The 19,296-nt window shown below is 39.4% G+C and overlaps 1 protein-coding gene across 1 annotated transcript in view; it reads right to left on the bottom strand.

The window, feature by feature from the left end:
- Nucleotides 1-6,661: 6,661 nt before the first annotated feature.
- Nucleotides 6,662-19,296, bottom strand: part of LOC132891323 (inactive dipeptidyl peptidase 10-like) — a 188,316-nt gene continuing 175,681 nt past the window's right edge. Inside the window, exons 25-26 of the mRNA XM_060928823.1 lie at nt 7,044-7,117; nt 6,662-6,927 (exon numbers count right to left, since the gene is read on the bottom strand). Coding sequence (XP_060784806.1) covers nt 6,802-6,927; nt 7,044-7,117 — 200 coding nt within the window. The 3' untranslated portion in view covers nt 6,662-6,801. The remainder of the gene's footprint in view (nt 6,928-7,043; nt 7,118-19,296) is intronic.

The following is a 19,296-nucleotide window of genomic DNA, read 5'->3' as shown; positions in this document are numbered from 1 at the left end:
TGCTAATCCTAGAGGTTCACATACTTTTGCCACTCACAGATATGTAATATTGGATCATTTTCCTCAAGAAATAAATGACCAAGTGTAATATTTTTGTCTCATTTGTTTAACTGGGTTCTCTTTATCTACTTTTAGGACTTGTGTGAAAATCTGATGATGTTTTAGGTCATATTTATGTAGAAATGTAGAAAATTCTAAAGGGTTCACAAACTTTCAAGCACCACTGTATATAGTGAGTTCGCCATTTTGTAGTGCTGTCCGAATGTATAGTGAGAATGATTACACCCTATATAGTGCACTCAAAGTATCCCCCAATGCATCATGAAAAGTAGTGTACAACCAATGGTCACTAACCAAGCAATATATCCCATCATGCATTGTGGTCACACTGAAAAAAAAGAGTGTGTTGGGGTGAATGGATGGAGCAAGAAACACATTATAAACGGACATTCAAATACAATTAAAAATAGTAAGAGAATAGAAAATAAGCTAAAATAGAATAAGACGGATAAAATACAAGAATAAAAGTTACAGTGCAGAGTGAGGAATTAATTAAGTTAAGCCTTAAGTTTGATTTAATAAAAGGCAGCGGCAAAGAAGAAAGGATTCAACCTTGATTTAAAAGAACTGAAAGATGCAGCAGACACAGAGTGCTTTGTATTTATTCATGTGGGAAATATGCTCAATATAATATGTATTTATCACAAAAATACATGCATGTATTTATTATTTTGAGGACCCACCAGCTGACTGGTCTGGCATGTTTTAATTGTGCGACAGTAATGACGTAAATAACAGCGCGACTGAGTAGTGTCCAAAAGTGTTTTTTTTTCTTCATTTTACCAATGAGCTCACTATATAGTCCTCTATATAGTAATTCCCTATATAGTGAGTAGAGAACGAGTGAGTGATTTCAGACACAGGGTTCATTTAAAAATAATTAATAAAAGCTATTAAAATCAACAAGCACTATTTTTTATTTATTTCAAAAATCTAAATTCTAATTAAAAATAATATTTTTAATTGATTTTCTCATTTGCACTATTTAAATATCTTAATTTATTCATGTCTGCAAAAGTTCTCTCAACTATGTTACCAACAGAACTCCCTCTTATAACTCAAAAATGGTTCGTCTCAATAGCATGTCACCAGCATCACATGATGCCATTTCCCTCTGGGGCAGACATGTTGAACACACAGTTGAGAGTGTCCTCTCATTTTATTCAACAGTTAATCTATAATAGCACATTGTCACTGAGGATATTAATTGACCCTCAACTATGTTGCGTATGTTATTATGGTTTACAAATTTCAATTATTTAAATTCAAGTATATGTTCAAATTTGATGTAAAACTCTTCAAGAAAATGACACGTGGCCAGCCAGGTAAGGTCTCTCATTGAAATGATGGGTCAAATTAGGGAAATTGTCAACTATGCTACCTGTCAACTAAGTTACCCAGTAGTCCACATCATCAATCATTATCACATCATTATCAGTCTACATGTCACAACGCACATTATTCTTATGGACATACTTTCCCTTTCGACCTCATCAATACATTTTTTTTTAAATCAATTGTTTTAAATCAATGTGACAGCTGAGGAACAGCAGAGATACAGGGTTTTTCAAGATGCTGATCCTGCAAGATGATCTCCAATATTTGGTGAAGCAGAGACATGGCATAAACTGTGTGACTTTCATTCAGTATGTTTACGGTACATTCAGAATAATATTCCACTATTATTCCAAATATGACAATATTTGGAATTTGATACGGGTCATGTCAACAGCACATTCAATTTGGATATTCTGAATTTAGCATTTTGTGATCAAGTCAAGTAGGATATATTGATATTATTCAGGTTTTAGAAAAGAAAAAAAAGAAAGCACAACTTTATTCATCACACACTTGTGAAATTTCCTCTCTGCATTTAACCCATCTGAAGCAGTGTCCAACAAGCACACACACATACCCAGAGCAGTGGGCAGCCATGCTAACAGTACCCAGGGAGCAGTTGGGAGTTAGGTGCCTCACTCAAGGGCACCTCAGCCCAAGGCTGTCCCATATTAACCTAACCGCATGTCTTTTGGATTGTGGGGGAAATCGGAGCACCCAGAGGAAACCCACGCAGACACGGGGAGAACATGCAAACTCCACACAGAAAGGCCCTTGCCAGCCGCTGGGTTTGAACCCAGAACCTTCTTGCTGTGAGGTAACCATGCTAACCACTACACCACTGTGCCGCGTTAGGCACATTCTTTGAACTTGCCTACAGCACATTTGTTATATGCGTCTCAGTTAGAGTTTATACAGCAGTTTGCGACGTGCAGCCTCTTACCTGTTTATGGTCAGCTCTGTGTTGTACACAAACTAACTAGACAATATGCATGGCTACATGGAAACGGGAATATTAGTGGAATATTCATTTTCATTAACCATGTAAACAGCTTAGTAGGAATAACTTTGTTGGAGTGGTGCCCTGATTCTAGTTTGTGAGCTAGATATCCTACTTCCTGGGAAGGTCTTGCATTCAGCTATGAGATGAAGATACTTCATTGTTGGGATGGTGTTCTCAGGGTGTTGGGTTTGTGCCACACATGGCATTTCCCATGATGGCCAAAAAAGATCAATTTTTGTCTCATTTGACCAGACAATCTTCTTCCATGTGTTTGGGGAGTCTGCCACATGCTGTTGGGCAAACTCCAAACGTGTTTTCACAAACAATGACTTTTCTAGCCACTCTTCCATAAAGCCCCACTCTGTGGAGTGTACAGCTTAAAGAGGTCCTATGGACAGATACTCCAATCTCTGCTGTGGATCTCTGCAGCTCTTTCAGTGTTATCTTTGGTGTCTTTGTTGCATCTCTGATTAATGCCCTCCTTGCCTGGTCTGTGAGTTTTAGTGGGTGGCCTTCTCTTGTCAGGTTTGTAGTGGTGCCATATTCTTTCCATTTTGCTATAATGGATTTAATGATGCTCCCTGGGATATTCAAAGGTTGGGATAAATTTTATCACCCAACCCTGAGCTATACTTCTCCACAGCTTTGTCTCTGACCTGTTTGGAGTGCTTCTTGGTTTTTATGTTGTTTGCTGAGTAGTGTTGCAGAGTCAGGGTCCTTCCAGAACAGGTTGATTTATACAGACATCATGTGACAGATCATGTGACACTTTGAGTGCATATGTGACTTATGAAGTGAATTGGTTGGACCAACTCTTATTTAGGGGTTTCATACGAAAGGGGGTGAATACCTATGCACACTCCAGATTTCTGTTTTTTCATCTTAATTATTGTTTATGTCACAATAAAACAACAATTCTCACCTTTAAAGTGGTAGGCATGTTGTCTAAATCAAATGGTGCTAATCCTCCAAAAATCCATTTTAATTCCAGCTTGTAATGCGACAAAACAGGACAAACACCAAGGGGGATGAATACTTTCGCAAGACACTGCATGTCTTTTTCAAAACAATGGCAAAAAATGGAATAGTTTTATGCATGTAAATGTAGTGACTGTTAACTATGGTACACCTCATATTTTCATGTTTAAAATCACTAAAATGGTGCTTCTGGTATCCTTAAGTTAAAAGTATACTGTACAGCTACACAGGTTGGATGTATGACATCTCTTAAAACTATCAACATGACCTGTATGGCAGTTTTATCATAAAATATTCCCATGCTTAATGACACTGCTGAATATATCACGTATATCTGTTTAAAAAATCAATTCTTACAATTATTTTTAAAGCATCAATGTATGGATAGACAGAATAGAGCCCTTAAAATCGTGTTTTACTTGAAGTGCTTGAAGTGCAGGATTTAATCAAATGACTGTAATGACAGACTGTAATGATGAGTTCATCTGTAACGTAGCTGACAAACAGTCGTGAAAATATCCTTTACCTCAAAAAAATAAAAAAGTTAATATTTAGGCTTTGGAACTAGGGGATGCCATAGGCTAATGCTGTGAGAAGCCATGGCCTAATGGTAAGAGACATAGTGCTAGGAGTAAAAGGTCAGTGGTTCTATTCCCTGGACCAGCAGGAATGGCTGAAGTGCCCTTGAGCAAGGCATTTAACACCAGGCTGCTCTGGGTATGTTGCTCTGGATAACAGCATCTGCTAAATGTCATTAATGTAATGGGATATGGTACAGTGAAGAAATACCATATATTAGCTTGAACCTCTAATTGTTCTATTGAGAAAGAACAATGTTTTTGCACCTTTATGTTGATGTGAAATGTACACCAAATTATAGAATGACTATATTTAAGGTATATATCAGTGCATACAAGTGCACTTCCCAGTACATGTAAACATCAAACTTTTGTGGTAATCACACATATACTGTATACTACAAGTACAATAGGAAAACAATCTCATCTCATTACCTGTAGCCACTTTATCCTTCTACAGGGTCGCAGGCAAGCTGGAGCCTATCCCAGATGACTACGGGCGAAAGGCAGGGTACACCCTGGACAAGTCGCCAGGTCATCACAGGGCTGACACATAGACACAGACAACCATTCACACTCACGGTCAATTTAGAGTCACCAGTCAACCCAACCTGCATGTCTTTGGACTGTGGGGGAAACCGGAGCACCCGGAGGAAACCCACGCGGACACGGGGAGAACATGCAAACTCCACACAGAAAGGCCCTCGCCGGCCACGGGGCTCGAACCCGGACCTTCTTGCTGTGAGGCGACAGCGCTAACCACTACACCACCGTGCCACCCAGGAAAGCAATGGATTATATATTTAATCACTTGATTTCATAATATGTCAATATTGTGATTTTTAATACTTGTTTTATGTTTGTGGATTTTACCCCATTTTCTCCCGAATTTAGTCTTGGCCAATTCCTGCCCACCAGTCAGCTCTCTCCTATCATACTACAGTTCCCAACTGGGGAGGGTGAGGGCTACTACATGCTTTCTCTGAGACATATACAATCAGCCAGCAACATCGCATTCAAACTGCTGCTCATGCTGAATCACAGGGCAGCTTTACACACTTGGAGAAAAGTGCTATCCGCCCTCCTCCACATACATGTTATTGCATGAGTTTCAGAAATGTACTAGTAGAGATGTACTATTCTACAGTTCGTTTTTATTACAGCATGACTTATAGTTGACATTTGGTTGACGTGTGATCTATAAAGTCTTCAATGTGCTACTTGAATGTATACACACTACCATTTACACAAAATGAGGCATAGAAACAAACACTTACTGCATTAAAACAGTTAATATTATCCTTAAAGGTAGACTGCCTTTCAGATTTTTCAAGTTTAGGTCATAAAAATAATTTTCCCTGACACCCAGTTATTTTTGTTTAGTGGGCCGAAAGCTACTGAATTCAAATCACAGACTTCCAATTTTATTAGTTTTTTTTTTTAAATACAACAATTAATGAATTTTGGGCCACGTGGCCCTAAATTCTCTGCTATTTTTTCTTGCTTCACCATGACCCAATTCAGGATACTACGTCATTCATCATGTGGTGGACTTTCCCCGTTCGTGCAAGGCATTGTGGGATAAAAATTTGAAACAGGAGAGAAAAATGGAGGATGTGAGCATGCGAATGAAACGCGAAAGACCGACTACAGTAATGGAAAGCAAGAAGAAAAGACATTATGTTGCGAAGGAAAGGAAATGCAGGACCAAACTAATAAATATCAGCGGTCAGCGAGCACCTCGGTCTGATCAGCTGTTCGATTAGGGACAGAATGATGTAACTGTCAGTGCACAGTCAAGGTAAACCTGTAAATGGCAGTAATGTGATACTGTGGATGCCAGCTGCTGTAAAACCCAAAAGAAGAAGAAAAAGGTAAACCTGTGCATGTGCACACCAGACTTCCTCTGTCTGCTTGACTGTGCGAAACGAGTGATTTCATGCACATTATTTGCTTGGGAATCCCCTCAAATTAAATAAATTCCCAGCCACAGAATGGCCTAATATTTTGAGAGATATTACAGACATAAACATATATCACAATGACCAAATTTCAGAGGGAACTAAATTTCACTGATTTTATGGAATCGAAAGGCCGTCTAACTTTAATGTTCATTAAGGATAATTGTGACCATGTCTGTAGAGTTGAGGTACCGCAGGATATAGACTCAATTCCAAATAAGTTGTAATATTGAGTTTATACAAACTTGCATCTTGACACTTCAGAAATCAATCTCCAATTTATTAAAATAAAATAATTTAAAAAACAAGATAATCTGAAATCCACAGCTGAAGAGATTTTATCCAAAGTCTCCAAGCCTCTTATTTTGTGCATAATGCTTAACAGAAAAAAAATGGGAAAAAATGCCTAATATTTTCTTTTCCTTCACCCTTTTTCTGTATGGGGATTCAAGTATGTTTTATCCAAAAATCCTTTATTCTTGTATACAGGATTAAAAAAAAAAATCTATCACTGGTCTCACTTTACTGTGGTATGTTTAGCTTTCATGAAGTGAAAGGAGAGCTTCATTAAAAGCGTATTTGGTTGATTTGTAAGCTTCATAGGTATTGTAAACTCAGTCAGTCATACCAGTGTAGTCTCTACTGATGCATTACAACTGATCTTCCAAAATCTCAGACAGTCATTGTAAATCTGGCCAGTATGTGACTCAGTGTTGCTGCTCCACTACTACACCAGATATGAAAGCCTTCTGTGTTTCTGGCAGATAGGAGAGGAACCAGTGGGATTAGAATAAAGTCACCCATGTCAAGGATGCTTGTTAGGGCAGCCATCTTGTCCTTAAATCCCATCCGAGTCCAGCTGAGATCACTTAAGCCACAGATGCTAGTCTTCTTCCCCGGTTTCCATGGTGACAGCATTGTTTTCATGGAAGCACTCTCTGAAGAAGGTGATGACAGAACTCATCATGTAGTGTTTGCTGCTGATGTCATGACCCTCATCCGGAAAAATCTATAGCAATTCAGAAAGAGAGTGGAAGTGTGTATACAATTACAGAATAGTTTGCATGGCAAAAAAGTACTCAAGAACATATTACTGGACCCTATTCAAAGGGCTGCCATACTGACCTGTAATGTATAGTTCACATTATGCATAGATAACAGCTTCACCAGCTCTGCTGTGTGTTGGAAGTGAACAGAAGCTGAAAGAGAGAGACGGAGAAGTATAAATAATCACCTGGTGTAATAACATCCTTAAAGAAAATGCTGCCAAGAGAACCACCAAATTAATTTTTGTTCTGTTATTTTCTGCTTATTTCATATCTTTTTTTTTTTAACTGGATCAGCTGTAACTATTGTAAATGATGCTTATAATTTTATGAAGTGCCTGAATGGCATAAATTGCAATTGGTATCATGTCACATCCAGATCCAACATTTCACCAGAGGTGCTTGCAAGAGCTGGTTTGTCTCAATTCATTTGTCTCAATATTTTTCTCCTGTAGAAGTCTATTAGCTCTACCAGACCATTACAAGGCACTCGTAATGGTGCTTATAATAGTTATAAGCACTATCAAGCTATCATCAAGGATTTCTAGTCAAATACCATTCTTTAGCTATCAGATCAATGTCTTTGTTCTAAAAGTGCCCAAATTGGCAATGGTGATGTCCCTTTTAATCAGGAAAGCCATCAAATCAGCAAGTATCTTCTGAGCACCTCTCTGTCTTTATATTTGTGTTTAAACAAGTGTTTGACCATTCACCTGAAGAAAAGGATAGATGGGAGAAATTATTATGCCTTTAAAAAAAGGTCCAGACTCAGCTATTGCCTTTCCTGCCTTTCTGATTATCACTGATAGCCCCATGTAGTAGGAATGAGCAGGATTCTCTGGACCCATTTCTGATCGGGCCTCTGGGAACATGTACAACGAGAACTTCCATGTCAAGATGACAACATTACCTTGGTTTGCTTCATCAATCTCAGTCAAATTAGCTACCCTGTTGAGAGAAAGAAGAACTACATAGCCAACCCAATGGAGAAGATATCATGACCCATTTCACAGACCTCCTTAATTTGGTAGTAGTTGCAGACAAAACTGTTTGAGCATTCCATAGACCATTTCTCATTCCTCAATATCTGTGAACAGCACAGAATCCATCCATCCATCCATCATCTATACTGCTTGTCCATCAGGGTCGCAGGGGAAGCTGGAGCCAATCCCAGCTGACTTTGGGCAAAAGGTGGGGTACACCTTGGGTAGGTCGCCAATCTATTGCAAGACTAACACAAAGATGAACAACCATTCACACTCACTTTCACACCTATGGGCAATTTAGAGTAGCCAGTTGACCAAATCCTCATGTCTTTGGACTGTGGGAGGAAACCGGAGCACCCAGAGGAAGCCCTGGGAAGAACATACAAAATCCACACTGATAACCCACAGTCAACCATGAGGTTTGAGCCTAGAATCTTCTTGCTCTGAGGCAAGAGTGCCTCAATGAGGTGTTTAGTAAAAGTAGAACTATTTCTCCACATCAAACTCATAGAGTACACTCTCAGAAAATAAAGTACATTATTGTACCTTTGGGGGTACAACAGCTTGCCATTGAGGCAGTACCTACAAAGTTACTTATTTGTACCCTTTATATACTGCTTGGGGACATATATTGTATTTACTTTTGTGTCCCTAAAAACCAAGTTACCCAAAGGACCAATAATGTGCCCTAGGGGGTACATTAGTGTAGATTCTACCTTGGGGGACAGAAATGGACTCCTACTGTACCCCTATTTCTGACAGTGTACACCACTTCACTCCATGGAATTGAAACTCTACTATGAAGAGACTAAGGCCATGGATGAGAATTTCCAAGAGGCTCTCCAACAGGGATTCATCTGTCCATTCACACCTCATGCATCAGACACATTTTTTCAGGAAGAAGAAGAAAAAGGAGAAGGCTAACGTTACTGTATCAACAGGTTTGAACATAATCACTGTCAAAAAAAGAGATTCTCTTCCTTTTATTGCCTTAGCCATAAAACAATTCAGACAGGTCCATCCATCCATCCATTATCTGTAGCCGCTTATCCTGTGCAGGGTCATGGGCAAGCTGGAACCTATCCCAGCTGACTATGGGCGAGAGGCGGGGTACACCCTGGACAAGTCGCCAGGTCATCGCAGGGCTAACACATAGAGACAAACGACCATTCACGGTCAATTTAGAGCTACCAATTAGCCTAATCTGCATGTCTTTGGACTGTAAGGTTAACTGGAGCACCGGAGGAAACCCACACAGACACAGGGAGAACACGCAAACTCCACATAGAAAGACCCTTGTCAGCCACTGGGCTTGAACCCAGGACCTTCTTGCTGTGAGGTGACAGTGCTAACCACTACACCACCGTGCCGCCCAATTCAGACAGGTGTTAAGTGGTAAATTACGTTTTCATCCATGAGCAGGCATTTTGAATAATTGGTGTGGTTGTATGGTCTGATCAATGCACCATCCATGGTCCGGGCATTCGTGAGCCTTTTTCTCCAAGACATGCTCGACAAACCGGTAATAGTATTCAACATTTGCCCTATCTTAAGGAGACTTGCAGCTATCTTGATGTACTGCTGAACCTTCTGAGTAGTCTCTCTTTCTGTGCAACCATACTAAACATTATTATGTCCCTTTCAAATAACAGTTTTATTAGCTGTGCTTTCCTCAAATGTAACATACTATGTCTGTGCTTGTTGAAAATGTCCTTCAGTGGTGAAGACCAAACTCCACCCATTTCTATGTTTGCTCAAATGTTGATTTTCCTTCTGCATAGTAGAGTGTGCTGCCACCATTTTATGAGATCATGAGCAAAACGGTGCACAAATGACACTTCATTATTGTGAGCCCTCTTCAATAATGCATTCTTCCATATTTACTGGACGTAACTCTGACACCATGGTGACACTGACCGAGAATCTTATCTTGTAGACACTCTGTAATAAGATTGGTTTTATCCACAAACTAAGGTACAAGTAAGACAAATTCACAACCCATTGGGTCTTCAGTGCAGTCCATTTTGCATGTGTGCCATGAGCTACCTATTTATTCTTATTATATCACTCATGAGTTCAGTGTATGTGGCATTGTGTGGAATAGTGCTAAAAGCATAAGGCATGTTCATTTCGCTTTCTTGAATGTGTAATCCAACATTGACAGGGATAGATTCCTTCACAGCCGATGTCATCAGAAATTGCGTGCACACTTAGGCAATGGAAGTGGTGTTGTTCCCCAGTCATCCTGACTGACACAGATGAGGTAGCAAGCATTTAAAATTGAATAAAAACGGTTTCCAGCATCAAAATGTCTGCTTGTTGCATATACGGTTGTCAGAATCGATATTCCACAGGCGGACTCAAATTTTACAGGATTCCGACAGGATCATGAACTTTTCAGAGCAACCGGCAGCGTCTGTGGCTGCAAGCGATTAAACACGTTGACTGGAATGAGGACACAATCAAAAATGCTCATGTATGCAGCTTCCAATTTATATCAGGTAAGGTTATCTATCTATCTATCTATCTATCTATCTATCTATCTATCTATCTATCTATCTATCTATCTATCTATCTATCTATCTATCTAAGTTACAGGGGCAAGGCATACGATTTTTGATATGGTAAGGAGGGTAATAGCCCAAGTTAAATTTGAAACTACAGTAACACGGAAGCATAATTCATGTTTGCATAACAACTATATCATAGAGCTTTGAACTATGTTAGCTCCAAGCCCACAACACCAAATAATAGGCTACTTACCCTGCCATACAGGTGCAATTCACTGTGAGGACATAGTTTTCTCATTTGTTGATTATAACCCAAGCCTCATGTATATTCGGTCACTTGCTAACGTCTTCACCCCACTCATTAACAGCACACGGATCTGGAAGTCAGTCACCATTTGTCAAAGTCAACTTGTTGAGGTAACATTCGCAATCTTTTGTTGTTAATCCCCTTGCTTAGCTTGACAAGCTGTTGATCTCTGCCATACTTCCGTTGCCAAAATGTGCGCGCATACGTGCTACATTATCATGTACAAACTGAACGGGTCTATAATACACTACCTTCCTCATCCTTACTATCTAATGCATCATTTCTCTGTAAGGCAACTTGTTGAGAACAAGATATTCAACAATGCCAGTAACTGTTGGTATACAGTGTCTTGCAAAAGTATTCATTCCCCTTTGTGCTTGTCCTGTTTTGTTGCATTACAAGATGGAATTAAAATGGATTTTGTGGGTAGTTAACACCATTTGATTTACACAACATGCCTGAAACTTTAAAGGTGAAAATTGTTGTTTTATTATGACACAAACAATAATTAAGATGAAAAAACAAAAATATGGAATGTGCATAGGTATTCACACACCCCAAAGTCAATACTTTGTAGAGCCACCTTTTGCTGCAATTACAGCTGCAAGTCTCGGGGTATGTCTCTATTAGCTTAGCACATCTAGCCACTGGGATTTTTGCCCATTCCTCAAGGCAAAACTGCTCCAACTCCTTCAAGTTAGATGGGTTGCGTTGATGTACAGCAATCTTCAAGTTATGCCACAGATTCTCAATTGGATTAAGGTCTGGGCTTTGACTATGCCATTCCAAGACATTTCAATATTTCCTATTAAATCACTGCAGTGTAACTTTAGCAGTATGTTTAGGGTCATTGTCCTGCTGGAATGTGAACCTTCTTCCCAGTCTCAAACCTCTGGCTGACTCAAGCAGGTTTTCCTCTAGAACTGCCCTGTATTTTGTGCCATCCAGCTTTCCTTCAGTCCTGACCAGCTTTCCTGTCCCTGCAGATGAAAAACATCCCCACAGCATGATGCCACCACCACCATGCTTCATTATAGGAATGGTGTTCTCAGGGTGTTGGGTTTGTGCCACACATGGCATTTCCTATGATGGCCAAAAAGATAAAATTTTAGTCTCATTTGACAAGAGAATCTTCTATGTGTTTGGGGAATCTGCCACAAAATACAAACAAATACACATTATCCATATATATATTTACACACACACACATACAAACATCTCATCTCATCTCATTATCTCTAGCCGCTTTATCCTGTTCTACAGGGTCACAGGCAAGCTGGAGCCTATCCCAGCTGACTACGGGCGAAAGGCGGGGTACACCCTGGACAAGTCGCCAGGTCATCACAGGGCTAACACATAGACAACCATTCACACCTATGGTCAATTTAGAGTCACCAGTTAACCTAACCTGCATGTCTTTGGACTGTGGGGGAAACCAGAACACCTGGAGGAAACCTACACGGACATGGGGAGAACATGCAAACTCTGCACAGAAAGGCCCTCGCCGGCCATGGGGCTCAACCCCAGACCTTCTTGCTGTGAGGCGACAACGCTAACCACTACACCACCATGCCACTGTATATGTGTGTGTGTGTGTGTGTGTGTGTGTGTTTGGACATTTTACCGGTGGTGATGAGAGCAAGTACAGGACAGTGGTGGACAACTTTGTCATGTGGAGCAGGAAGAGCCACCTACAGCTCAACTGGACGAAGACGAAAGAACTGGTGGTCGATCTGAAGAGAACCAGGGCTCCGGTGAACCCTGTTAACATCCAAGAGGTCAGTGTGGACGTGGTGGAGGAATATAAGTACCCGGGCATGTACTTGGATAATAAACTGGACTGGTCCAAAAACATGGACACTGTATACAAAAAGGGCCAGAGCCGTCTCTATTTTCTGAGATGGCTGAGGTCCTTCAACATCTGCCGAATGATGCTGCGGATGTTCTATGAGTCTGTGGTGGCCAGTGCCATCCTGTACGTTGTCGTCTGCTGGGGCAGCAGCTTGAAGGTGAAGGACACTAACAGACTCAATAAGATCATCAAGAATGCCGGCCATGTTGTAGGCGTGGAACTGGACTCTCTGTACAGTGGTGTTGGAGAAGAGGACACTGTCCAAAATAAAAACAATCTTAGACTGTCCTTCCCACCCTCTACATGAGGAGCTGATCAGCCACAGGAGCACATTCAGTAAACAGCTGATTCTTCCACGCTGCACAACTGAGAGACACAGGAAATCATTCCTACCTGTTGCAGTCAAGCTGTACAATGCCACTGTATAATTGTGGTACACTTTCTTACCATGTATACTGTATCCTTAACTCAGGTGCAATATATGTATACTGTATAGGAATCATTGTATATAAAATCACTTCATTTTGCTTTTACTTAAGTTATTGAACTTATTTAAATTTATTTTATTTTTATTTATTCTTTTTTCAGACGATTTTATCTTCTATTTTTAGACATGTTTACTTCTTCTTTGATTCAGGAGCTTGGTAACAAATTTGAATTTCCCTCCAGGGATTAATAAAGTAATTCTGATTATATATATACGCACACACACACACACGTGCGTGTGCACATATACATACATATACAGTGGTGCTTGAAAGTTTGTGAACCCTTTAGAATTTTCTATATTTCTGCATAAATATGACCTAAAACATAATCAGATTTTCACACAAGTCCTTAAAAGTAGATAAAGAGAACCCAGTTAAACAAATGAGACGAAAATATTATACTTGGCCATTTATTTATTGAGGAAAATGATCCAATATTACATATCTGTAAGTGGCAAAAATATGTGAACCTTTGCTTTCAGTAGCTGGTGTGACCCCCTTGTGCAGCAATAACTGCAACTAAACATTTCCGGTAATTGTTGATCAGTCCTGCACACTGGCTTGGAGGAATTTTAGCCCATTCCTCCATACAGAAGAGCTTCAATTCTGGGATGTTGGTGGGTTTCCTCACATGAACTGCTCACTTCAGGTCCTTCCACAACATTTCCATTGGATTAAGGTCAGGACTTTGACTTGGCCATTCCAAAACATTAACTTTATTCTTCTTTAACCATTCTTTGGTAGAACAACTTGTGTGCTTAGGGTCGTTGTCTTGTTGCATGACCCACCTTCTCTTGAGATTCAGTTCATGGACAGATGTCCTGACATTTTCCTTTAAAATTCACTGGTATAATTCAGAATTCATTGTTCCATCAATGATGGCAAGCTGTCCTGGCCCAGATGCATCAAAACAGGCCCAAACCATGATAGTATCACCACCATGTTTCACAGATGGGATAAGGTTCTTATGCTGGATTGCAGTGTTTTCCTTTCTCCAAACATAACGCTTCTCATTTAAACCAAAAAGTTCTATTTTGGTCTCATCCGTCCACAGAACATTTTTCCAATAGCCTTCTGGCTTGTCCATGTGATCTTTAGCAAACTGCAGACAAACAGCAATGTTCTTTTTGGAGAGCATTGGCTTTCTCCTTGCAGCCCTACCATGCACACCATTGTTGTTCTGTGTTTTCCTGATGGTGGACTCATGAACAGTAACATTAGCTGATGTGAGAGAGGCCTTCAGTTGCTTAGAAGTTACTCTGGGGTCCTTTGTGACTTCGCCGACTATTACACGCCTTGCTCTTGGAGTGATCTCTGTTGGTTGACCACTCCTGGGGAGGGTAACAACGGTCTTGAATTTCCTCTACTTGTACACAATCTGTCTGACTGTGGATTGGTGGAGTCCAAACTCTTTAGAGACGGTTTTGTAACCTTTTCCAGCCTGATGAGCATCAACAACGCTTTTTCTGAGGTCCTCAGAAATCTCCTTTGTTCATGCCATGATACACTTCCACAAACATGTGTTGTGAAGGTCAGACTTTAATATATCCTTGTTTTTTTTAAATAAAACAGGGTGCCCACTCACACCTGATTGTCATCCCATTGATTGAAAACACCTGACTCTAATTTCACCTTCAAATTAACTGCTAATCCTAGAGGTTCACATACTTTTGCCACTCACAGATATGTAATATTGGATCACTTTCCTCAATAAATAAATGACCAAGTATAATATTGTTGTCTCATTTGTTTAACTGGGTTCTCTTTATCTACTTTTAGGACTTGTGTGAAAATCTGATGATGTTTTAGGTCATATTTATGCAGAAATATAGAAAATTCTAAAGGGTTCACAAACTTTCAAGCACCACTGTACACACATACATATACACATACATATATATTTTACATATATCTATAATTTCTAATATTAATCAATGAATCTGTAATTTTAATTAAAATTAAATGTAATTCAAATGTAATGCATCTCTAATGGTGAGACAGTATTCAAAAAGAAGCTACAGGGTTATACTTTTGTACTGTCTCAAATTATATTCAAGACATAAGATTAGTTGCAACAATAGAAAAAATATAAGGAAAGATGCCAAAAATAAATAATCCTCAATTAACTGAGTAACAATTGTTAATGAAACTGTAAACAGTAAAACAACAATTTCAATAACATTTAACACTTTAAATACAAACTTCCTAAGGTTTTGCTAAACCGAGTAAATATTGCTTGAAGTTATTTTTAAATTTAATGATGGTTGACTCAGATTTAAGTTCCTTCGGGAAGGAATTCCATGATTTAGGCCCATTAGCAGCAATAGTAAATTTGTAGATATTAGTTCTGCAAAGCTTAACTCTGTAATCGCTTGAGTATCTAGTAGCATATTGATGAACTTGAAAATTTTTACAAAAAAATACTTTTAAATGTTTCTGGAATAGTATTAAAATGAACAGAGTAGATGACTAGTCCTACTTGTAAAGAGTGAATGTTATTCAAATTTAGCAAATTATATCTATAAAATAAAGGACCAGTATGTGCTTCATATAAGGATTTAGTGAGAATTTGTATGACATGCTTTTGCAAAACAATCAGTCTATTAAGATTTATTTTATAAGTAGATCCCCATACTATATTGCCATAATACAAATAAGAGTAGACTAAAGAATAATAACGTTTAAACAATGATGACTGTGACAAATAGAATTTGGATTTTGAAATTATTCCTATAGTTCTAGATATTTTACTGGATACTATGTTAATATGCTCTTTCCAACTTAAATTTTGATCAATTATCACACCTAAAAATTTTATACTTTGGCAGCTAGATATTAACTTATTATTAATCCTAATCATGAAATTCAAATTGTCAAATCTTTTTTGTCTAGCTCTGAATATAACATATTTTGTTTTCTTTTTATATTAATTGACAGTTTATTAGCAGTAAGCCAGTGTGACACTTTATTAAGCTCTTGATTAAGTATATCAGCTATATGTTCAATATGCTTGCATGAATAGAAAATATTTGTGTCATCAGCAAATAAAATAAATTTCAATAATTTAGAACAATTAGATATATCATTAACATATAGGACAAACAGCAAAGGACCTAGTATACTCCCTTGCAGAATCCCACATTTAATGATTTCTTGTTTAGATGAAACATTTTTAAATTCAACATTGTTTCCGATCATTTAAGTAATTCCACACCCATTGAAGTATAGTGCCTCTTATACCATAATGTTCATTAATCATTCCATCCTTGGTTAAGAGGATGGAATGATTCACAGTATCAAAGGCTTTTGAGAAATCCAAAAATACACCAGCACATACTTCTTTTTTATTAATTGAAGAAGATATTTGATCCACTAACTGAATCATAGCTAGGGTAGTTGAATAGTTTTGCTTGAAACCATATTGATGTTCATAAAAGACATCATGCTTGTTTAAAAATTTAACAAATCTTTCAAACACAACCTTCTCAAAAAACTTTGAGAAGGCTGGTAGATAGGTTGATAGTTATTAAAATTAGAGTGGCACTCACTCTTATGTACAGGGATTATTCTTGCCAGTTTAATATAATCTGGTACAATACTAGTTACAATTGAAAGAATTATTAAATAGCTTAAAGGGCCTGCAAATGAATCTACCGTATATTCATTTTGACATCGGTCATATTGACACCATCAAAACCAGCAGTCTTTCCATTTTTAAAACATTTAGCTATTTGTTTAATTTCTTGTTCGGTAAAAGGATTTACAAAAACAGACTCACTCACTTTGTTACTTAAAAAAGATGCAGGTAGAATGCAGGTAGAAGACGGTAACTGTTTAGCAAAACTAGGACTAATATTAGTAAAATAGCTACAAATCTTATTTGCAATAAGTTGGGGATCAGAAATTTCTTTATCATTACATATAAATGTATTTGGCAATTTAGAATTATTAGTTTATCGATTAATTATTTCATTCAAAAGATTCCAAGTCACTCTAAGATTTCATTTTGCTGCTTCGAGTTTAGAATCATAATAATTTTGCTTTGCAATTTTCAGTAGGTAATTCAATATTTTTAAAAAAAAAATTTGCGGTGTGGTTTTCATCAAATCCTGCACTCTGATTGGCTGGTGAGCGGGTCCGTATCCTGGTACGGACCCCGGTTACGGACCTCTGGCAACTCGCTCGTTCACAACAACAACAAACATAGTAGAATTTTTTGTCAACATTTATCTTTTTTTTAATAAGATTTATTTATAAGATTATCAAAAATCTTATAAATTTTTGCCAGCATTTCTCAGGAAAATAGCATTAATTTTACATCATGGATAGTGATAACGACAGTCTTCACAGTGAAAGTGAGTTTTACTACCCTGAGGAAGAAGAAATAAAAGAAAACATTTCAGGAGAAAGCTAAAAACGTGTAACTGTTGCTAAGGCCCCGGTCACACCGCCCGAACTTTGCTGGAGCGTTCCTGGAGCGGTGAAAAAAATTCATCACCGCTCGTAACCATTCACCACCGTTTAACAAAAGTTGGCCCCCGTTAAAGCAACGCCGTATATGCTCGGCCACCGCTGATGTTTCTCGAGGGGCCCTCCTACCGCTCCGAAAGTTTTGAGCTGCACAAAATATTGCGAGCGGTGAGGAGGGGGCAATTTTCCGCCCCGGCAAAGTTCACCCCCGCTCCACCAACACCCAGTCAAAGTTTGGCACTGCTAGACGCAAGTTCGTGGACGCTTGGGTCCGCTAGGCCAACGCAGAAATCTTGAACGCTGGACCACCGCTGCTTCGCCAGCGTTGCCCGGGCGGCGATTAAACGTTGCACAAACTTCGGTGGAGCGGTTGTAAGCGTTTTACGAGCAGACACGGGGTTGCTGGAACGGTGTCGGGCGTTGAAGCAGTTATCCATGGCGGCGATGAACTTTGGTTTGGCGTTGGTATAGAGGTGTCGGAGTGGGACCAGAATTTGGCTATAAATACGGGCAGGGGCACAGATACATTTTTTGAACTGGGGGGGACAAAAAAAATGGGGGGGACAAAGCTGCCAGCAAACCAACCCCAACCCCGATATGCCTGTCAAGCTTGTTGTGGGTTACCATAGCAACCAAGCTCGAGCTCGCAACCTGTGCAGTCTGCGCAGCTCAACCAACCGAATATCAGTCTTTGTTTTGTTTTATGTGAGTTGTTGCAACTATGTATACACTGCCATGCACCTCAATAAACCGAATGGTAATTAGTCTTTTGATTTTTCCGTGAGGTTTGCCTTATGCAAAGAAAGACAGCATAGACGTTTTTTCCTCCCTATAAGTGGGGGGGACCGAACGAAGTGAATTTAAATCTGGGTGGGACGAATCCCCCTCCATCCCCCCCTCTATCTGCGCCCGTGAATATGGGGAGAAATGGACCAGGAGCTCATTTGGAATCGAGCTGCCATTGAGTTCAGACCTCATCTATATCGAATTTGCTCAAAGTTACAGTAAAACTGTATCACCATGGATGCTGAGAGACTTGCTATGATTGGTGCTAAACCAACTTTATACCCCCGCTGAGCCAAAGCCCGCATGCGCAGAACGCCGCTATACCAACGCTCGCTACCGCTCGCTACCGCTAAACCAACGCTAAAGCAACGCCGGCTTCAGCGGTGCACCGCTAAGCCAACGCCCGTGTTTTCGATTTTTTTTCCCATTTTGTGCGCGGTGACGAGCGTTGTCGAAATTCGGCCCCCCCTCCCTACCGTTCAAGGAATGCTCCAGCAAAGTTCGGGCGGTGTGACCGGGGCCTAACGCTGAGCAAAAACATGGCTGAATCCTGAATGACTCCTATTTGTATAAATAGGGGACTACATAGGCGGCAAAATGTTTTTTTTTTTTCCTGCCATGGAAGTGCACTTGTATACCGAGGAAGAAGCAATTTGTATTACAGCCGTGAATGAGGATTCAAAATAGCATTAATTTTACAGCATGGATAGCGATAACGACAGTGTTCACAGCGAAAGCGAGTTTTACTACCCTGAGGAAGACAAAATAAAAGAAAACATTTCAGAAGAAAGCTAAAAACCTCTAACTTGCTAACGCCAAGCAAAAACATGGCTGAATCCTGAATGACTCAATTTTGTATAAATAGGGGACTACATAGGCTGCAAAATGTAATTTTTTTTCCTGCCATGGAAGTGCACTTGTATACCGAGGAGA

The sequence above is a fragment of the Neoarius graeffei genome, chromosome 9 (genome assembly GCF_027579695.1).
Source record: "Neoarius graeffei isolate fNeoGra1 chromosome 9, fNeoGra1.pri, whole genome shotgun sequence".
Classification (NCBI taxonomy): Eukaryota; Metazoa; Chordata; class Actinopteri; order Siluriformes; family Ariidae; genus Neoarius; species Neoarius graeffei.
The sequence above is the reverse complement of the archived record's forward strand: the minus strand, read 5'-3'. Positions and strand labels throughout refer to the sequence as shown.